Raw genomic sequence first — 19,857 nt, forward strand, 5'->3', positions numbered from 1 at the left:
ACAAAAAGACACAGAGACAGTTTCTTCCCCCGAGCTATTTCACTGATGAACAGCTAGTCTATGTTTGCTCTTTTAACTTGTGATTTTTTTTTTTTTTTACTTGCATATATTTTGTATTTATTTATTTTGTTTTTATGTTGTGCACCCCGGGGGCCATTGGACTGGAGTTAAATTCCTTGCATTTTTCAAATACTTGGCAATAAAGTTTATGCTTATGCTTATTCTGTGTCTGCCTAATCATGGAGCATTAGTAATAAAGGACACATTGTTGTTCAACACAGGGAAATCTACAGACTGACTGAGGGACTGCAGCGAGAGCGTGCAAGCCTCCTCAAACAACTGGACCTGTTGAGGTATGATCAAAAGAACAATTGAGGTGTGTGCCCTATCTAGACAGAGCCACAGATGTTGTCATTGTTGTGTTGTTCTGTTGCATTTATATGGCATTATATAATGACTTGGGAAGCTTGGTCCACAATTTTGAAAAAGTTGGTAGTGGTTTAGTGCCATTACTTTTGTGACAAATATCCTAACCTATAGATGCAATAACTATACAGTGGTGGTCAGAAATTTTTTTTTATTGTAACACCTCTGTTGATAATTTACCTCATAGTGCAGTGGCAACAGTGCAAAACAGGACTGAAAACTTACTTGTTCTCATTCCTGTGGATTCATGGATAGTGAATTGTTCAATAACAAACAGTTGTACAGTCACTGTGTAGTAGTTCAGTATCACACAACAAATATTTTTATGTTTAATTTCTCTGTTTTTTCTAGGGAAATGAACAAACATTTAAGGGATGAGAAGGACATGTGCCAGCAGGTACTGTATGTGCCATTTATTATAGTAGAATAAGTACACTGTGTCATTTAAATTTCCCCTGTTCACACTTTATATGCTGTCTTTTTAAAGATTAGTGGAACAGAAAAAGATGTAACTCAGAATGAAGCATGAATTAATTATAGTATGAATAATAACTTCTGCAGAATCCAGGGAATTTTAAGAAACCGCCATATTTGACGCAGAGACCTTTAGTCAGTGTTGTGAAACAGACAACCCCAAATGTCTTCAAAAGGTAAACATCACCAAGTACACTCAATTTCACAGCTCTTAGTACTATACTGTGTACCATAACGATACTTTGTACCTGCAGTGAGGATGAGGAGGAGCTGACCTCCATCTGTGACAGGCAGAACCTAGCCAATGGGTCGTGCCAGCCGTCTTACCCAGCAGGGGCAAGAGGGCACCTCCAGAGGATCATCTCCATTGAGGAAGACCCCCTCCCACAATCGCTGCAGAAAGACTGTCGTGCTCAATCCCCTCTTCAAGAGTGCAGTGAAGAGGAAGCGTCTGACAGTGAAGAGAATATGGACTTGGTAATGAGTGGTATTTATCCATCCTCTGCCCAGCAACAACAGTCAAAGAGCAATGTGGAGAACAGAGAAACCCCTACATCTCCGAGAGGTCAGCCTGTTGGCAAGGAGACCAGCATAAATGTAAGCATGTAGACATTGAATGCTAGAATATATGCGAGAGTGCAGCCTAAGTATTTACACGTTTTTTTTTTTTTTTGTTTGTTTGTTTTATTGCAGAAAGCCAGGTAGTAGATATATGGAAGAGACACCAATTTTACCTAGTTGTACCCCATCTTACACAAACAAGATCCAACCACTTGTCTAAAGGGAATTCTTATGTCCTATCCTCAGTATTTGCTCCTATTATTCCTGTGTTTATTCAGGAAGAAGGCAGTCCCTCACCACCTGACCGCCTCTTCAAGATTGTTCTGGTTGGGAACTCTAGTGTGGGAAAGACCTCCCTTCTTCAACGTTTTTGTGTTGACAGCTTCCACGCAGGCACTTCTGCTACTGTGGGTATGTACCTTATGGTGCAAACACACACACACACACACACACACACAGACAGACAGTTCCAGTGAGTGAAGATGTACATCCAGCACTGAGGTTAACCTCATGGCATATTCATGTGCAAGCATATTAATCTAACTATTGGTTTCAGTACTGACAAGATCATACAGTTTTTGTTCTTAGAGTACAGCAGTGTCAGTTGGCCAGGTCTCTCCTGCCAAACAGATTTCAAGAGAGATCTTGGAGAAATAACTGCTAAATGAAAATAGTGAAAGGATGCGATGAAAGACTGAAATACTATTTACATGCTGATGCTGGCCTGTCTAGAAACTTAAATGTTTGGTTTGTGTAGAATATACTGCGGATGTTTCATTCTTTCATTCATTACACAACTTGTAGTGTTTCATTTTGGTAGGAGACAGCAGTAAATGGAGCAGATAGTGCTCCAGGATGACTGTCAAAGTTCCTCACTTAAGCCTTTGGTTTTACATTTTGTGTAAATATTTTAAACATTAGGAAGTTGCAAAGTATATTATAGTCTTCAATAATAGCTCTGTTTTCCCCAAGTGAAAATTTCCATTTTCAGTTTCTTCCATTGATCTGGGCTTAATTTTTCCAGTATGAATGTTTAAAATATGTTAGGTCATGCAGGTCATTATGTACATTTTCACTTTATATATTTGTGCTTGCTTCTCCAGTAACTTGTACTGATGAAATATGGACAGTGTTTGCTTGATTAAAGTAATCATTGTATTGTCTACGTGTGCAGGTGTAGACTACAGTGTAAAGACGATAACAGTGGACAACAGCCAGGTGGCACTGCAGCTGTGGGATACAGCAGGACAGGAGAGGTGAGGTTTCAGCACACAAGGTGGAGACAAAGAGAGGATCACATTTGAATGGAGTTGTACTGTAACCTTACTTCACCTCTTTCCTCTCTGGTATTTTGACTCTTTGTGACACCACTTTTTTCAAGAGTGTGCTTGCTGGAAAATTCCTTGAAAAGCAGATGGCTTCCTGGAAATAGTTTAAAACACACACCAATGTTTTTCTTCCCTTGTGCTGCGCCATTCAGTAGCACACCCACAGTAAAACCAATGTCATTGTTCTGAATGTAATGCACCTCTAATAAGAAACTTTGCAAACATCATTCCTATATTTTTACATGTTGTACAGATGCAAGTACTGTAAAGCACAGAAAGACTGTTCAGGAACTTTTTAACATACCTGTGAAAATGTAATACTTTCACTTTTTGTCTGTTTCTTCGTCCTCCTGCTCTTGCAGGTATCGAAGCATCACCAAACAGTTTTTTCGCAAAGCTGACGGTGTGGTCGTTATGTATGACATCACAACTAATCAGAGTTTCACCAGTGTCAGACAGTGGCTGACGAGTGTAAAGGTACCCCTCTGCTGCACACATAACTGGGTTTTTTTTGTTGTATTTTGTGTTTCTGTGCAGTTGTTGCTCTATTTTGTTTTTGTACAGTACTGTAAATTGAAAATCAGCTTTCTAAGAAACAGAATGGGTATTTATTCAATATCTTTCAAAGTGTATTGGTGTAGAAAATACAGAGCAAATATACAGGTCAGTTGCTGAAGCTGTTATGATTCTTTGATAAATCTATTCGCTGCTGGCTGTTTTTCCATTCAGGAGACACAACAGTGAAGCTGGTGACCTGCTGGCTTTTAGCCACAACTGACTCTCTTTAGACAAATTTCTGTCTCTGTTCTTTTCTTCTTTTGTTCTGTAGGAGAGTGCAGGTGATGACATCCCCATCATGCTTTTGGGAAACAAAACAGATAAGGAGGTTGAGAGAGAAGTTCCAAGAAGACTGGGTGAAAGACTAGCCAAGGTCTGTCTGTCTGTTTTCTCCACTAAGATCAAGTTTGTGTAAAAAGTGTCAGTTTCAGACCACATTCACAAAGTGGTGCTCTATTTTCCACAGTTTTAATAAATGAATGATTGTTGATTAGAGTGTTTTCTATGGAAATGACTCCTGCATGAATCTGGGGGTGTTTTATACTCAAATTTCCTTTCATATTTTTTTCATTTCTCAAGTCTCAAATTGGTTTCTATGGAGACTGTAAAAGTGAGCTTGAGCTTGTGGATTTATTGATAGTCCTACCCTCATCAATGTGGAAAAGTGTGCAGTGGGCAGTGTTTGCTCAGATAAATAGTTCATTTAAATCCCAGGAGCCTTTTCACTTTGGTGGTAATGACAGCCATCGTCATCATTTGGCTCATTTTCAGGACTGCCAGATGGCTTTCTATGAGTGCAGTGCATGCTCAGGATACAACATAGTGGAGTCCATGGTTCATTTAGCCAGGTGAGTAAAATGGCCTTTCTGCATGAATGCATGTAACAGGAAGACAAACAGTAATAGTGTTAGACTAAATATGGTTGCAGCAGTCTGCTTGAGCAGCTTTCAAAGTGGGGTTATCTTTGTCCTGAAAAAAGCCCACATTTTTTACTTGTTCTTTGCTGAAGGCACAAAGGAGCTTTTCTTATCAGGTAATTCTGCAAAACACAACAGAAAGCTTCACCTCCAAGTAAAAATATCTGGCTTTGTTCACAGTTTAATTGGTGTGAAGTGAAAATGTCATTGTCTGCAGCATATTTAGTTTTGTCAGTGACTTTCATTACTCCAATTATTGTCAATATGTTGTATTGTGCTTTGTTTTTTTACATTAGAAAACTGAACCAGTGCCTTTATTTTACTCTAGATTACAGTTTGAACTGTCAGTAGTCTGCTGTCACTGATATTTCTGCATACTGCAACAATGCAGTTGTATACTGTATAACATTACAGGTTGACTTGACATTATGGTTCTACAGCATTTGTTACACAGCAATATCAGAATCAGAATCTTCTTTATTGGCCAGGTGTGTCAGACACATAAGGAATTTGACTCTGGTACATCAGCTCTCAATGTGTATGTACATATCCCCATGCAAGGGTCAAGTAAACAGTAGACCAGCATAAGGCTGCGTAATATAACAAAATAAGCAGTATTAGCAAGCATGACAAATAACTGCAAGAAGAGCTGCAGCTAATCCCCCAGCGGGGGAAAAACTTGAGGGGCCACACACACCTGATCCAGACCTGGAGATTTAAAAGCAGATGCCATTGGAGCCACAAAGCACACATCAGTTTTCATAGTAAACTAGTGCAAAGGCCACAGAACATAATGATGGACATTAAGGCTGTCCTGTCACTACTGGTCCATATGTTTACTTAATAATATTTTTTAGAATTCTGCAGGAACAAGAGGATAGAGAGAAGGAAAAGACAGTGGAGCTGGTTGGCAGCCCCTCAGAGAAGAAGAAATCCTGCTGCTAAGAATGAAATAGTAAACACACACAGTATCACTACCCTTTATGAACATATAAGGTGTGATAGGGTGAACACCAGAATATATAATGTCATGTATCACAGATGTTATAGCACTCTTACATAAAAAGTCTACTATATATGATTATCCAATGATTAACTGTTAATTTATGAAGATGTAGTAAAACTGTAAAATATATATACATCATAAATGTTTAAGTGTTTCCTTTGAGGGTTAGATATAAAAATAGCTGAACAAATGTGTCCACTGTAAGTAAATGTAGGATTTTTCAGAAATATTTATTTAGCTTTGAAATCTGCCACATTGGGCCTTTTACTGTATATTAATATGTTTGTTCAGTGTAATGTGTAATTTTTAGCAGTTTTGGCCCTTTGCCTTTTGTACAGGTCACATAGACACAATAATATGAAACTTAATCCATAATTAAATACCCTTGCAGTAAACACTATCTCAATGAAACTTGTGACATCCAGTTTCTTTTGGCATTATGCCAAAGAGGTGTTAATTTAATTTAGTGATTTTTTTTTTTTTTTTTTTTTTTTTTTTTTTTTTGGGGGGCCAGGATGTTAGGTGGTGTTTTGTGGCATCGCAGGATACTGCACCAATATGTCCATTTTTTCACCTGGTGAGCAAAGTATAAAAAAACAAACAAAAAAAAAAACAAAAAAACAGATGAAACGGTGCTTAAAAAAAAAGAGAAAATGGTTAGTTTCAAATGTGGAAATGTAGTGTTGTTTTTGTTGTACTGTACAGGGGTTGCTATGCTTCCTGAGCATTTACTGTAGCTGGGAACTTTGCTCAGTTGTATTGTACTTTTAAAATTTGGGAGGTAATACAGATGTTTTTTTCCCCCTAACAGGCCAAATAAAGTAGTGTTATGTTATCTATATTGGGGAAAGGTTACAGTTTTAAAGGTTTTGGTAATAAAGTTTGGATTTTACAGTTTGATATTGTACTGTACTATACTGTAGTCACTATTAGTGCTTCACTACTGCCAGTGTTTTGCACACTATTGTATGTCTAAAAATGTAAATAGCATAAAACAAATAATTAAATAAAGATTTGTTCATGTGTATGTTGTATGCAAATGACCTGGTGACTTGTTTCTTCTTGGTACAATGAAATCAAAGTAAGTTATACAGCTTCACTCAGTGGAAATGTTTAGACAATGTTTATTCACTTTTTAAGTTAACATGACAAAATGTGAAAGAACATATTCAATATAACAAATTTATGTGGAATTAACATGCCAGATAGAATTTTTAATTGTATGTCAATCTAGCTCTGTCATTAATTTGAGCAGCTTTCATCAGACATGTTACTGTGGATGCATTCCAAATGTGCTCTCAGAAAGCAGCACTCAGTTTGATACTACAGTTTCTTGTTATTAGAATGTATAGTTTCCTTCATTGCTCTCAAGTGCTCTGACTGTACGTTTTGCCTACAGCTCTGAAAATATTCATGAGGTTCTCTGCATGGTGTAGAAGACATGGAAACAGAGGCCAGTTTTGGCTGTTTCTGGATATGACAGTAGTGTAGAACACACAATTAGAATATGTGAGAAAGGCAGCATTACAGTCCGTACAGAAAGTTTTCAGGCCCCTTCAAGTTTTCCACATTTTATGTTTCAGGCTCATTAAAATTGATTTTTTTCCCCCTCATCAATCTACACACAATACTTCACAATGACAAAGTAAAAAACAGGTTGTTGGAATGTTATTTAAATTTCTAAAAAGTAAAAGAATGAAATATCCCATTTACATAATTATTCAGACCCTTCACTTAGTACTTGATTAAAGCACCTTTAGCAGCAACAACAGCGATGTCTCAAGTCTTCTGGAGAAAGAAGATACAAGCTTGGCACCTTTCTTTTGGAACTTTCTTCCATTCTTCTTGGCAGAACTGTTCAAGGTCAACCAGTTTGGATGGAGAGCATTGGTGCACAGCCATTTTCTCTGGCTGGGCCACTCCCGTACTTTCACAGTTTTCCCGAAGCCACTCCTGTGTTTTCTTGGAGGTCTGCTTTACATTTCAACAAGACAACATCCTAAACCTTTGCCCCACCCTGAGCACTTTGGAGAAATTTTTCATTTAGAATTGCTCTATATTTTCCTGCATCCATCCTTCCCTCTGTCCTAACTAGTCTCCCAGTTGTAGAAAAACATCCCAATAGCACAATGCCGCCACCACCGTGTTTGACTGTAGGGATGATAGGAAGGTGATGCTGAGTGCCTGGTTTTCTCCACACACACCATGGGTAATTGTGACCGAAGAGCTCAATCTTTGTTTCATCAGTCCAGAGGATTATGCTTCTCATGGTCTGATAGTCCTTTAGGTGCCTTTTGACAAACTACCAGCAGGCTGTCATGTGTCTTTTAGTGAAGACTGGCTTCCCTCTGGCCACTCTACCTTAGGGGCCTGATTGGTGGAGTGCTGCACCGATGGTTGTCCTTGTGTAAGGTTCTCACATCTCCATAAAGGAACTCTGGATCTCATTCATAATGACCCTTGGGTTCTTGGTCTGACCAAGGCCATTTGTCCTTGACGCCTCCATTTGGCTGGGCAACCAGATCTATGAAGACTGTTGGTAGTTCCAGATCTCTTCCATTCGAGAATTAAATGAGTTGTCAGTCTTTTATATTTAATGAATAAAAAACACTCCAAAAACCTGTTTTCATTTTATCACTGTGGAGGATTGTGTGTAAACTGGTGAGGGAAAAATGAATGGAATCCATTTGAAGATGAGTCTGAAACATAACGTAGAAAACTTGAAGGTTCTAAAACCTTTACATACTGACTATATATCAATAAATGCTTCAAAGAAGAATTCATATTTTTTACTGTAATCTTTAGAAGTTTTCAAGACAACTTCAGATATCCAATATCCACATGGTTTGAGTGAAGAAACCCATTCAGTGGTTACCTTGGTAATGACCTTAGTAAGAGCAAAGGTGAAGTGCAAAGATAATTTTCATCAGCTTCAATAAAGTCTGAGACTCAGATAAATAAAAAAAAATCAGTATTACATCAGGGTACTTGTATATACATATGGTACATCGAACAAGATTTTCTGTTGCTACTGTAGAAAAAAAGACTGCAGAAGCGTGTAAAAGAACTAGGTACACTTGGGCAGGTGGTCAATGCATTTAGGATGGCAAAGTTATGCTACTGGCATGTCAACATCACAGCTCAAACTGATGACACGGCACATCGGCAGTCCAACAACAATGTACACTCAGAAATCTACTAGTGCACGGCCTATGCAAACACATAACTGTACCTTATACATGTACCTACAGTGTGCAGGGTTCTCCTTGGCTGTAGTTGTTCAATTACTGTTAGTTTTCCAACATAGCTAAATTAATATAGTTTTAAATAATTTTATTCCCTATAGTACATATTATGACACAAGAACTACATCTTAACTTTGTCTAACAGAATGTGGGAAACAGAATTATTCAATAGATTAGCTCTAGTGTATTTTCAAAATTGTCAGCTGTTCCTCCATTAGGTCCAAGTTATTTTGGAAAACAAACACTAAACAAAATGCACATGTACTGTACATCACTCCATCTCACGTATACATACATCTGTGATCAATAATATTCATCATGACTACAAAATACTGCTAGCCTTTTTTGTCAGTGTTATATTCAGAGCTGTTTCGCAGTCGGCATCAGTAACTTCTTGCCTTCATCAAACACAGCATTGACAATGATAATATTGTCAGTGGGACCACGTTGGCCTGGGCTTTGGCCTAGTCTCTGTCTTGTTCTGTGCCACTTTTATCTCACACAGTGTGTCCATCCGCGGTCATGGGAGTGTTTCTGTTTCCCTCTGGTGGTCAGCGGTTGCACTCAGTGGGACACCAAAGGCCCATCAAGTCGAGCTTAACGCATCTTGTAGTCATGAGAAATGGCTGCTTCACACAGTTGTCCTTTGAAATCCAGCTCGAAGGTAAAGTCCAAGTCACGCTGAGGGTGAACAGACAGGAATAAAGGTTTTTCAGAGAAACAGATTGTAATGACTGAGCAAATATGTGGCTAAATGTGAGGGGGGGGGATAAGAAAGGGATGCATCAGATTGTCTCTTTTGACCTGACATTATGTTAAAGATGCTAAGGCTGTGTCAGACAACAGGAGAGAGCTAGTGCCAGTTCTCCACCCTAGAAGGGGAGGAGAGGACACAGCCAAGGTCAACAATAGAATCTGTTGTTGTTTGTCTGGAAGTTGGTGCAGTGCTGCTGCCAGCTCGGGTGCTATGCAGTACTGAGGAGGAAACAATCTGTCGTGGACTGGCAGAACAGGAAATGAGTCATTTCTTACCTGCTTAGCTAGCACCCAAATGACTGACGGCAGATGTCATTACATACTACCTACACAATATGGACTGCACAATACTCACAATGTTTTTCTCATTGGGCTTCATAGCAATGCTTCCAATGATTTCCTCTCCTCTTCGCACTGTCAAATAGTCCTCCAGATAAAACACCGTCTGCTTCCAGTGGGTGTATGGTGCATCTGGAGCTTGGATAAACACACACACACACACACACACACGCACACACACACACACACACACACACACACACACGTACAGTTGTACTTAATTACTTTTTTATAAATAATTGCTAAATTATTTACTATATTGATACTTTACAGATCAGTTATAAATAATTGTTAAGAAGGTTGACTAGCTGCCAGGTTGCAAAAATTCCCTTGTGGTGTTTATTAAGGGCTGCAGAGCATCTGGTTACTCTTATTAAAATTTGCTATTTCAGATAAGATGGATTATTATAAAAATGCTTAATTAATGACTTCACATTTATAACTGTGACAACCCACGAGCCTTTATAAATGGATTTCCAGCATTTTAACTGCAGCATTAGAAAATACAACCACAGGATTTTTGCACAACCTAGCAAGCCAAAATTGGCTCTTATTACTGGCTTATATTTAATGGCTGAGCTACAAAATATTCATCAGTAGTTTATTAATGATTTGATGAAAATGATGAAACATTTAATAGTGCTTTATGAGGAAGTTGTACCAACAAAATTTTAATTTTGGCAGCACAGCAACTAATGTGTCAGAAGCAAGGCAACAGATATACAGTATGGCATCCCCATGTCATTGCTGTAATCCCCCCCTATTGCCAAGATTCCGATGTCAGTGGCAGCAGACATGGGGCAGACGGCAGAGAGACACCCTGGACAGATTTTCAGTCCATCACTGAAACACTTACTGTATGTCAATACCATCTCTGCTCTGTTTGATGTGAATAAACAAAAATTGTACAGATCAAATGCAGGGGCAAGAAAATTCATGGCTGTGCTTGTGACCTCCCCTGCTGCTTGAGTCGACCTTCTTTTATCACCGTTTTACTTTGTGTCTATTGTGCAGCCATCTCTGTGTGTGTGTTTGTATGCATGCATACATGGAAACGCACATGGGCAAAACCTGACACCCCTGCCCCAGAACAAATGTGAATATTCCCCAGTGCCCTGACCACTGGTGTTCGCTCGGCCAAGATTCAAAAGGTCACTAACACTTAAATTGAATTTCTGGCAGCTTGGTAGCTCTGCCTTTAGAGACAAGCTCTTATGAGTCCAGAGATAAAAGGGCCTGCCAATCAGCATGGCTGCTGCAAGTCTGGCTCTTGTTTTTTTGGGCAAAGTTCGATAGTCACTGACAAGCTAACTGTGTTTTTATGCTAATTCAGTAGATGAGATGGCATTTCTTCTGGCCAGCGTCAATTGTAATTTTTGGCCCTGACTTTCCTTTTTCTCTTTGGCTAAGAGCCTGTGTGTGTCAGATAACTGTCTTTCAAGACTGTATGGACAATCAGTGGCACACTTGGACTCTGTGTGTAAGTTTAGATCTGTATCTGAAAGCTTTGGCAGACAGATGGTCTCCAGGGCTCACAAGTGGAAAACATGTTTGAAAGAATCAATAGAAGAAAAGTGGTTAGCAAGAAAAAACTGAGGGTAGGAAATGATTTTTTGCATACAGCATTTATTTTTGGAAAAGATGCAAGGTCCTTGTGATCACACACATAGTGGTCACACACAGTTATCAGTACTAGAAGGTCAAAAGATCTATTACGTAAACTGAGGTGATTCATTCTGCTGTACATGCCATTTCACTGTACAATGTGGGACATGTTAAAGGCTCCAACACCACTAGAGGTCAGTCACACACAGATTTTGGCACAACACTACAAAGATACCCAGGTCGGCCGTACAACATTGCTCCAGTCCAGCACTGTCTGGATCATGTCAATTAGCCTGATCTGAACGGCTGTAATACAGAGTGATCAATGCCTTTAAAGCCTCATCAATGACCATGTTAAAAAACAGAAAGATTGCCAAGTGAGTTAGCATACAAAACCTCATCATGACCTGCCAAAACACAGCTAGACATACGTACTTTTCCTAGTAGTTATTAAAATAGGGATCTAATGAGGGATCAAAACCATCACTATAATAATTAGTGTAGCTCTAATAGCTGTATATAATACACTGGATGTAAAAATACACCCTTAGATCCTTGTAGGAGGCAGTGGGTGAGGCATCTTACCAGTTGAAAAACCAGTCTTCTTGTGACACTTGGTGAACTCGATGTTGAAGTAGGTAACCATTGCATGGATGTAGTCATTCCTCTGGATCTGAAGGCAGAATGCTGAGGTGAATGAGAGATCCTCAGTCTTTACTGTGTAGATGTCCACCTCCTGAAAGAGTAAAGATATGGTTCTTCTCAAATATCTGGATCACAGTGCGAGTCACTGGTTATTTTAAGCTTTAATATTTATTCCTTTTTTAAAGAGATGCTTTTGACATTTTGGGGAATATACTTATTAGCTTTCTCACCAAGAGTTAGTTGAGAGGATGCCACTCAATTTAATTATGAAGCTACAGTCAGGGGCCGATGGGGAAAATACTGATGGGGCTTAAATAATATACAATTTAAAGGTTTAAACAAGCAAAATAAGATGAGGTGGTAAACTTTAGAGGTGCTTTTCTGTTTTTGTTTTTTTTTTCTTGCTACTTGGCCAGAGGCAAGCTAAATTTACCCAGGTTTCTAATCTGTGTGCTAAACTAAAATAATGTGATGAGAAAAGATAAGCTTATCTCGCTCTAACTTCAACAAGACAAAAATAGATGTATTTCCTAAAGAGTCAAACTCTATTTTAAAATTGCAGTTAGTTTTATTCTGACCACAAACGAAGGATCTAACAATGCTGAAACAAATTCATGAAATCCTGAAATTTGTGATGTCATGTACAAAACATAAAAGAGACCAAAAGAACCCTGTCCAGAATGACAGTAGGTCTACACCATCCACCTGTATAAGGATATACACCAATCAGCTATAACACCACGGCCACTGACAGGTGAAGTGAATAGCACTGATTATCTCGTTACAGTGGCACCTGTCAGTGTGTGGGGTGTATTAGGCAGTAAGTGAACATTCAGTCCTCAAAACTGATGTACTGGAAGCAGAAAGCCTAAGAATCTTAGTGACTCTGACAAGGGCCAAACTGGGATGTCCAGATGGTTGAGTCAGAGCATCTCCCAGTCTGCAGTGGTTAGTACCTACCAACAGTGTCTAAGGAAGGACAAACAGTGAACCAGCGATGGGGTCACTGATGCCCAAGGCTCACTGATGATGATATTGACCTACTGTAGATTAAACAGTTAAATTTCATTCCTTTTCAGAAGATTCCACTTTGTTTGAACCGTTGATAAAATGGCTGAAAATGAAAAACACGGTACATTGGTCTCTATGAAGAGTGGCTATAGTGGTGATATCACACCTAGAGTGGGGAGGCTGTTGAATTGGTCTAAAAAATGATCTCTAACTTGTCCTCACAACCACAGTTTTCACTCCTTTTACATATTTTAATCACTCCTTCATGCCCTTCCTGACAGTATAACTATGGAAGCAAACAGATCCACAGAATATGCACAGTGACACAAGTGCCAACCAACTCCTATGTACACTGTTTTAGGCAGGCAGGCATAATGGTATGGCTCAGTATAACTGGAACTGTCCCTGAAGGGCAAACATGTAGGCAGAGATGTGATGGTCTGGTTTCATGTACCATTGCCGCTAATAGACATTCACTGCTAGCTTGCTGAATTTGGTACCAGATGGTGGTGGAGGAATGAGCCTTATGTATATTGGCAGTAAAAACAATGGACTGTTAATGTTGGGATCCCCCGTGCAACTTATAAAAATAATCACTCCCATAAACACGTTTAAGATATTTATTCTGATCATGCAGTATAAACTTCTCAAAGTTTATGGCAGCAATATAATGCACTGCCCCTTGCAATCATTCTGAAGGCAAAATAAACCTTTTAAGAGCACTACCATGAAGGCTGTTAATGTGGAATTAATTATTTTTCTGCAGGATCATGGTTGGTAATGAGCTTCACTGAGCATTGTTACCAGAGTTTCAAGAAGCAGTTCAATAATATGAGGTCCTGTGTGTACTACTCCTCTGCTATCCAAGTTTAATGAGGCCATTCAATAATCCATTTAAAGATAATAAAGCTTATCAGACAAGCAGCATTCCCACTAGCTTCACAGAGATTTTTATTAAACTCGCATCGCTGACCCCTTCACTCTTCGTCATCTTGCTGCATTTAAAATGAAAGGCCGTCTGATATCAGGCAAAACAAACGCTGGGTGCTCAGCAGTCAGCAGCATGGAGAAAGCCAAGATATGATCGCACAGAAATATTCCACCAGGACAGAGGTGAGACAAGGCAGCATCGTCTAATTAATGCCAGTGATATGAAGGCCACTGTGACAAGGAGTGCAATCAGGAAGGCTAGGTGGGATGCTATTGACATGCATGGCACAGCAGCTTGATCAGTCTAATCCTCAGACTGAGGGGCGCAGACAGGGGCAACAGCCACACATCAAGGTCAAACTCACACCAGCCACGGCATGTCAGGCAATAGTTATGGTTTATCTACTGTATATATGTGAGTTTTACCACTGTAATTATGCCCATATCCCAGCAGCGACTGCTGATTTATTAACATGATACACAGTGCTCTATAATCATATAATTACTGTTAGTGTAGTTTATAAAGAACTGATTCAAAATTAGGCACTAGCCCTAAAACTACCTTGGTCGAAAAGGGGTCTTTTACAGCTGACAAGTGAATTGGCAGCAGAAAATAATGTTAATGGTTTGCTGTACCATGACCTCCATGGAAATTATCATGTCCATTTAGGATTCAAGATTCATTTATTATTATTATGATGTTTCCACTACTCAGTGGGTAAGTTAAAAAAACATGTCTGTTAATGCCTTGTTTCTGTAACTTTGAGAGAATTGTTGTAAGGCTGGAGAGGTTGCTCTGCATTGTGCCAGTTAAAATAATGGGGTTTCTCAATTAATCAGTCTCTTTTCATTGGTGCATATACCACTGTTTACCTATCTATGGAGGAGAAATTCTAATGAATTAATGCTGTTGCGGCTTGTTGTGCTGTCCACTTGTGACATAACACCGGCAACAGGAGTTGTGTGTGTCCACAAACTATCCTCTCATTTTTAGGAAGAGGCTCTCTGGTTTTCTCATTTTGACATAATTAAAGACTATTTCAAGTTATGAGGGATGCCAAGCTAATCTAGAGGTAACCAAGATTAAACATTAAGTGGCTGGAAATTAGTAAAATGAGTACTGTGGGCACTTTAAAGATATTTTAGCACATTTTCTCTGTTTCAGTGATACCTTAGTTTCTCCTACTTTGGCATTTTTTCAGTGCAAGCCAGCAACCATGAAAACCTATGTTCACACTGATGATGCAAATTCTTCAGTCCATAAAAGAAACAAATCTGGCTCATATAAATGAGGTAAACTCATTTGCATAAGGAATGATGGTAGGAAGTATAACCAACCATCAGAGCTCAAGCAGTGCACTCTGCCTGCAGAAGCTCTTGTTTTGCATGCTAAAACAAGTCATTAGGGAATCACTGGGGATAGAAACACAATAACACCCTAAGCCTTATTTCCACTTATTTCCCCTCATTGTAATATCACTAGGATGAACTCTGAACCTCAATCATGACAATCCTTTGAGTAAAAACAGCATCTCCATTACAGTCTATGAGAGAAGACTGAAATATTTACTTTTACACTGTAAAATGTCTTGCTTAGTTTGTATCTTGGTCACAATAGAAATCAAAGGGACCTTCTCAGTGTTGGTTTAGGTTTTTCTGTTTATATCTGGTTACTGTTGGGAAAAATCTCTATCAGATTTTTTTTTTAAACTTGGCCTTAAACTCAGTATCAGCCTCAAAAATGTAGTTAGGCATCACTGGCATTGATACACAACCGGTATCCTTTCTGCATGCCACATACAGGTCTGATGATGAAATCTGCTCAGTATTCTATGACATTTTGACAAAATATTGCATAAACAGTGGAAACTATGGAAACCAGTTCTCAGCCATTATATCAGTATGTTACTAACCTTGACCAGGCAGGAGTTGGTCACCACCTGTTTGGGGTCTACTACATCCACCAGTGGTTCCTTCATGGCCACATTACGGATACAGGTCATGTCAAATCCATATACGTTCTCCCACCCTGGTAAATAAATATACAGTAGCATCACTGAGTTATTTTAACATTTTTTCTATGTAAATTAAAATTATATGAAAGACTTCAGTTCATACAAAAATATTTCTTCAGTTTCTTGCATGGTAAAAACCACATGAGGTGTAAACAGTTGGACTGCAGCTACAAAACAACACTATTTAGTGCTTTACTCACACAACTTTCCAGAATAGTCTGATCTACAAGTCTAGAGTTAGTCCTGTCATTTTAGAACAATCTGCACTTTGACAGATAAAAGTCACAATGTATGATTCTGATGACTTAAAAACATCAGCCTCCTTTGATAGACTCCACTCCACTTACCTTGGATATCCTTGCTGCTTAAGCTTAAATATACCACACATTATTCTTTAAGCGCCACAAGATAATGTGTGAGCTAACATTTCTATCATGACATGAAAGGAAAGAGCTGCGTGAGTGCTAAGGGGAACTGGTGATAATGAACAGGTCACAAACCCCAAGGGACGTCTGCACTGTTCAGTATTTGCATTTATTGCTGCCCACTTAACTAAAGCGGTGTGCAGGACAGAGTAACACTAATGACCACAGGATGCACTTGGAGCACTTGAGTGCTCCAGAGGACCACTTCTAATTCAGTCTAAATGTCATCTTTGGCCATGTGCCTGGAGGGAAAGAAGTTTGTGATCAATAAGTGCACTTCTCTCACCTCTCTCTTCCCTCTGGCCATGTGTGAACTTCACACAGGCAGAATAATGGACTAAATTGAAGTCTCCAGACATCATAGGAACGCTTTGCAATGCAGTGAGCCAATGCGATATGACTTTCTCTGGATATTATCTGGTACACTGTGGTTTTATAATTTCCCAGATGTGTGGGGGAGTATGAGTAGGAGAGCTCTGGGCTATTGTTCACTTTTGCCTGTTGTCATCCAGGTTGTGGCTTAACATAAACTTTGGTGCAGTTAGTATGCATTGTGTCCAGCAGCAAAACATCGCCCACAGTCCTCCTGGTGGCTTTAGATTGGGATGATACAGAGATGGAGAAGCTTGTTGACTTATAGGATCAATGATCCCCAGTGTTGCACCTGAGGAAAAGTCCAAAATCATTTACAGAGCTGGAAAGGATGTGAGTGCACCATTTGTATGAGTACAGTCCAGAGGTGTTCTACATCTGTAGAACACCTGTCTCTAAGTGTTAGCCCTGTGATGGGCATCCATACATACAATAAGTGACATTTCCCAGTCCAAGTTCAGGTAATACACAGATCCAGCCACACGTAAACACACTCTCACACTGAACTTACAATGTATTTTGAAGTCTTTATACTGCCTGTCTTCTATGGCCACCACATACAGAGAGGCACGATCAGGGAACATCAATCCACCGGGTTTCTGTTTGACATATAAGGCAAGGAAATAGCTCAGCAATGATTCCGAACACACTGCATACAATAAGGTTTACATTACAGCAAGGGTGACATTTCATTTTTTCATCCAAATACCAGTTTAAATTCTTGATGTGTTATTGTTTCTTCTATGTCCAACCTGGATCAGAGGAGCACTATAACATTACTTTCCACTAACAACAAATAAACAATAAACAAGAATGTCAGTAGTCCTTATACTACTGCATGCTTTTCAAGTTTTTCCTCATAATTATGACTTCCAGTTGAGAGTAGAATTTTCAATAATCATTAGTTATAATAGTGAATTATTATGAGAAATAATTATGCAATAAAAATCTACTATATGGAAGTTTTAACAAAATTCAGAATTGCCGTTCCTGTTTTGATATTTTCTTGCATAATTTCTTGTTTTCTGACTTCCAGATATACTCTTAATAAAAAAACACACACACAAACTCACATAGTGACAACTCAGTAAGCAACCAGTGATGACCGGTCACATTCTTACACTGTTTTGTTTTAAGTTGCCACAAGCAGAAAAAGATGGGCTATATCTCTAGATGCTGTTATAAAGTGATGGCATTTATTACATTATGTTAAGAAAATATTATATTTATAATTTTTGTTTATTATAGTGATGGTTTATTTTGTCCCTGGGATATTTGTGTATGATGTTGTTGTATGACAAACCCTGAAGCAATATCATGTATGGAATATACAAATAAACATGTACAGTGGCAAGAAAAAGTAAATGGAATTACCTGATTTTCTACATGGTCAAAAAACGTGATTTGCTGTTTATCTAAGTCACAAGTGTAGACAAACACAATCTGCTTAAGCTAATGCCACACAAACAATTAGAATGTTTTACTGTATGTCTTTATTGAGCTCGTACCAGTGAGTGTGGGCATGTGTGGTTGTCTGTCTCTAAGTGTTAGCCCTGTGATGGGCATCCAGCTTCTAATGAACTTCAGCTGGTGGACGGCCACCCTGTCTTTATCCTGTTGGACACATTGGTAAACTTGGGAATTCATTCTTCCCTCCATGATGGCAAGCTGTTCAGGCCTAGAGACAGCAAAGCAGCCCTAAATCATGATGCTCCCTTTACTGTACTTTATAGTTATTGCTACCAAAGAAATTTCAACCAGTTATAAAATCCAACGGTCCACTTACTTTTTCCACCATCACTTTGAATATTTAATGGCTGGGTTCAATAAAGACATGAAATATTATACAATAATTCTTTGCATGGTATTAGCTCAATCACATTGTAATTGTCCACACTTCTGACTTAGAATAAGAAGCCAGGTGATTCCAAATGGCTCACTTACTTTTTATTGGCACTGCAAACACACACACACACACACACATTATACCAGCCATTTGTCCCTGGCAAAGATGACAGTGTTGAGCATTGACTCATAGAAGAGGCAGTAGCCCATCCACTCAGATATGATGATGTCAACCTTCTCCACAGGAAGCTCCATCTCCTCTACTTTGCCTTTGAAGATGGTGATCACTGAAATACATAATATAACTTTGAAATCATAATCAATGCTACTATTAAAATGTCTTTACAAACAACTAAACACTTTTATTAAGGAATGATGCGGCCTAAATATATGTACAGGGTGGGTCATGGAAAAGTAGCCCGCCTTCGGTGATAGTATGACAAGATGAACAAGCATCTTCTATTATGAAATTATCTGTACTTACAACTTGCTCTACTGTTAAAAGCAAGTGTGTAAAGAAAAGGTGTATCAGTATAACTAAATTAGTAACTGACAATGGACATCAGTTGTTTTGTGACAAAGAAAGAACAACATCAGGTTGTATAGTATGTTCTACCATGGCAGCCCTGGTGTTCTTATGGAAATCAGCCCAGTGGGGGTTTACTGTGGTGGAGTGGATCTTTTCCCTGTCTGACATTAGCTCACTTCAGCTTTGTTTGTTCGGCCTTGGCAAGAGTTTCCCTGGCGATACATCTATCTGTCAGAATGACATGTACTCTGTTACTCCAACCGGTGATTGATCCACAACTGAGATTGAACATACATAGTTTCAAATTTTCTCTACTTGTACATACTTGATATTCATGGGTTTATAGGTAGGACATTTGCTGAGAGGGTGGTTTATGGAGCCATTATTTGGTAGATGCACAGTCAGTAGCTTGGCAGTAAATTTGTTTTCAGAGTTGCAGCAGTGCTATGATTAAACCAACACTTTGAAGTTATAAAAGTTGGCAGCATGTGTGTGTATACGAATGTAAACGAGCCTGACCAGCGTAGTATGGAATGATAAACACAGATCCTGCATTTGCCCATCATCACAAAGTAACAATCGTTCACAACCCCGAACAGTCAGCAACACTATGAAGACCATAACATAGTTTGTTGCTCCCTTCACTGCAGATGAAGTGCAGTGTCATCAAAATGGTGAGAGGAGAAACAGCTGCAGCTCTTACCACTGTCGAGGTGGTTGGACTTGATGATCCGCTCTGAATACTCTGATATACTGGAACATTCAATCTGGCAAAGAAAAAGAAACCCCAATTAACTGACCATAGATGAAGGAAATATTATCTTTAAAGGAATATCTGCTGCACTTGCATTAACGTGTCCTCAATTTCCT

At 39.0% G+C, this 19,857-nt stretch overlaps 2 protein-coding genes across 2 annotated transcripts in view; one reads left to right on the plus strand and one right to left on the minus strand.

The window, feature by feature from the left end:
* The window catches only part of cracr2aa (calcium release activated channel regulator 2Aa), an 18,726-nt gene extending 12,691 nt beyond the window's left edge, over positions 1–6,035 (plus strand). Inside the window, exons 9-18 of the mRNA XM_020603022.1 lie at positions 282–353; positions 778–823; positions 988–1,076; positions 1,155–1,497; positions 1,740–1,872; positions 2,636–2,717; positions 3,152–3,266; positions 3,619–3,720; positions 4,119–4,195; positions 5,122–6,035. Of these exons, the coding sequence (XP_020458678.1) occupies positions 282–353; positions 778–823; positions 988–1,076; positions 1,155–1,497; positions 1,740–1,872; positions 2,636–2,717; positions 3,152–3,266; positions 3,619–3,720; positions 4,119–4,195; positions 5,122–5,209 (1,147 nt within the window). The 3' untranslated portion in view covers positions 5,210–6,035. The remainder of the gene's footprint in view (positions 1–281; positions 354–777; positions 824–987; positions 1,077–1,154; positions 1,498–1,739; positions 1,873–2,635; positions 2,718–3,151; positions 3,267–3,618; positions 3,721–4,118; positions 4,196–5,121) is intronic.
* Positions 6,036–6,439: 404 nt separating this feature from the next.
* The window catches only part of LOC109961844 (protein arginine N-methyltransferase 8-B), a 23,075-nt gene continuing 9,657 nt past the window's right edge, over positions 6,440–19,857 (minus strand). The window contains exons 4-10 of the mRNA XM_020603004.1: positions 19,691–19,754; positions 18,603–18,745; positions 17,125–17,212; positions 15,715–15,830; positions 11,801–11,951; positions 9,627–9,748; positions 6,440–9,196 (exon numbers count right to left, since the gene is read on the minus strand). Coding sequence (XP_020458660.1) covers positions 9,113–9,196; positions 9,627–9,748; positions 11,801–11,951; positions 15,715–15,830; positions 17,125–17,212; positions 18,603–18,745; positions 19,691–19,754 — 768 coding nt within the window. The 3' untranslated portion in view covers positions 6,440–9,112. The remainder of the gene's footprint in view (positions 9,197–9,626; positions 9,749–11,800; positions 11,952–15,714; positions 15,831–17,124; positions 17,213–18,602; positions 18,746–19,690; positions 19,755–19,857) is intronic.

This window comes from Monopterus albus, unplaced genomic scaffold (assembly GCF_001952655.1).
Source record: "Monopterus albus unplaced genomic scaffold, M_albus_1.0 scaffold59.1, whole genome shotgun sequence".
NCBI lineage: Eukaryota > Metazoa > Chordata > Actinopteri > Synbranchiformes > Synbranchidae > Monopterus > Monopterus albus.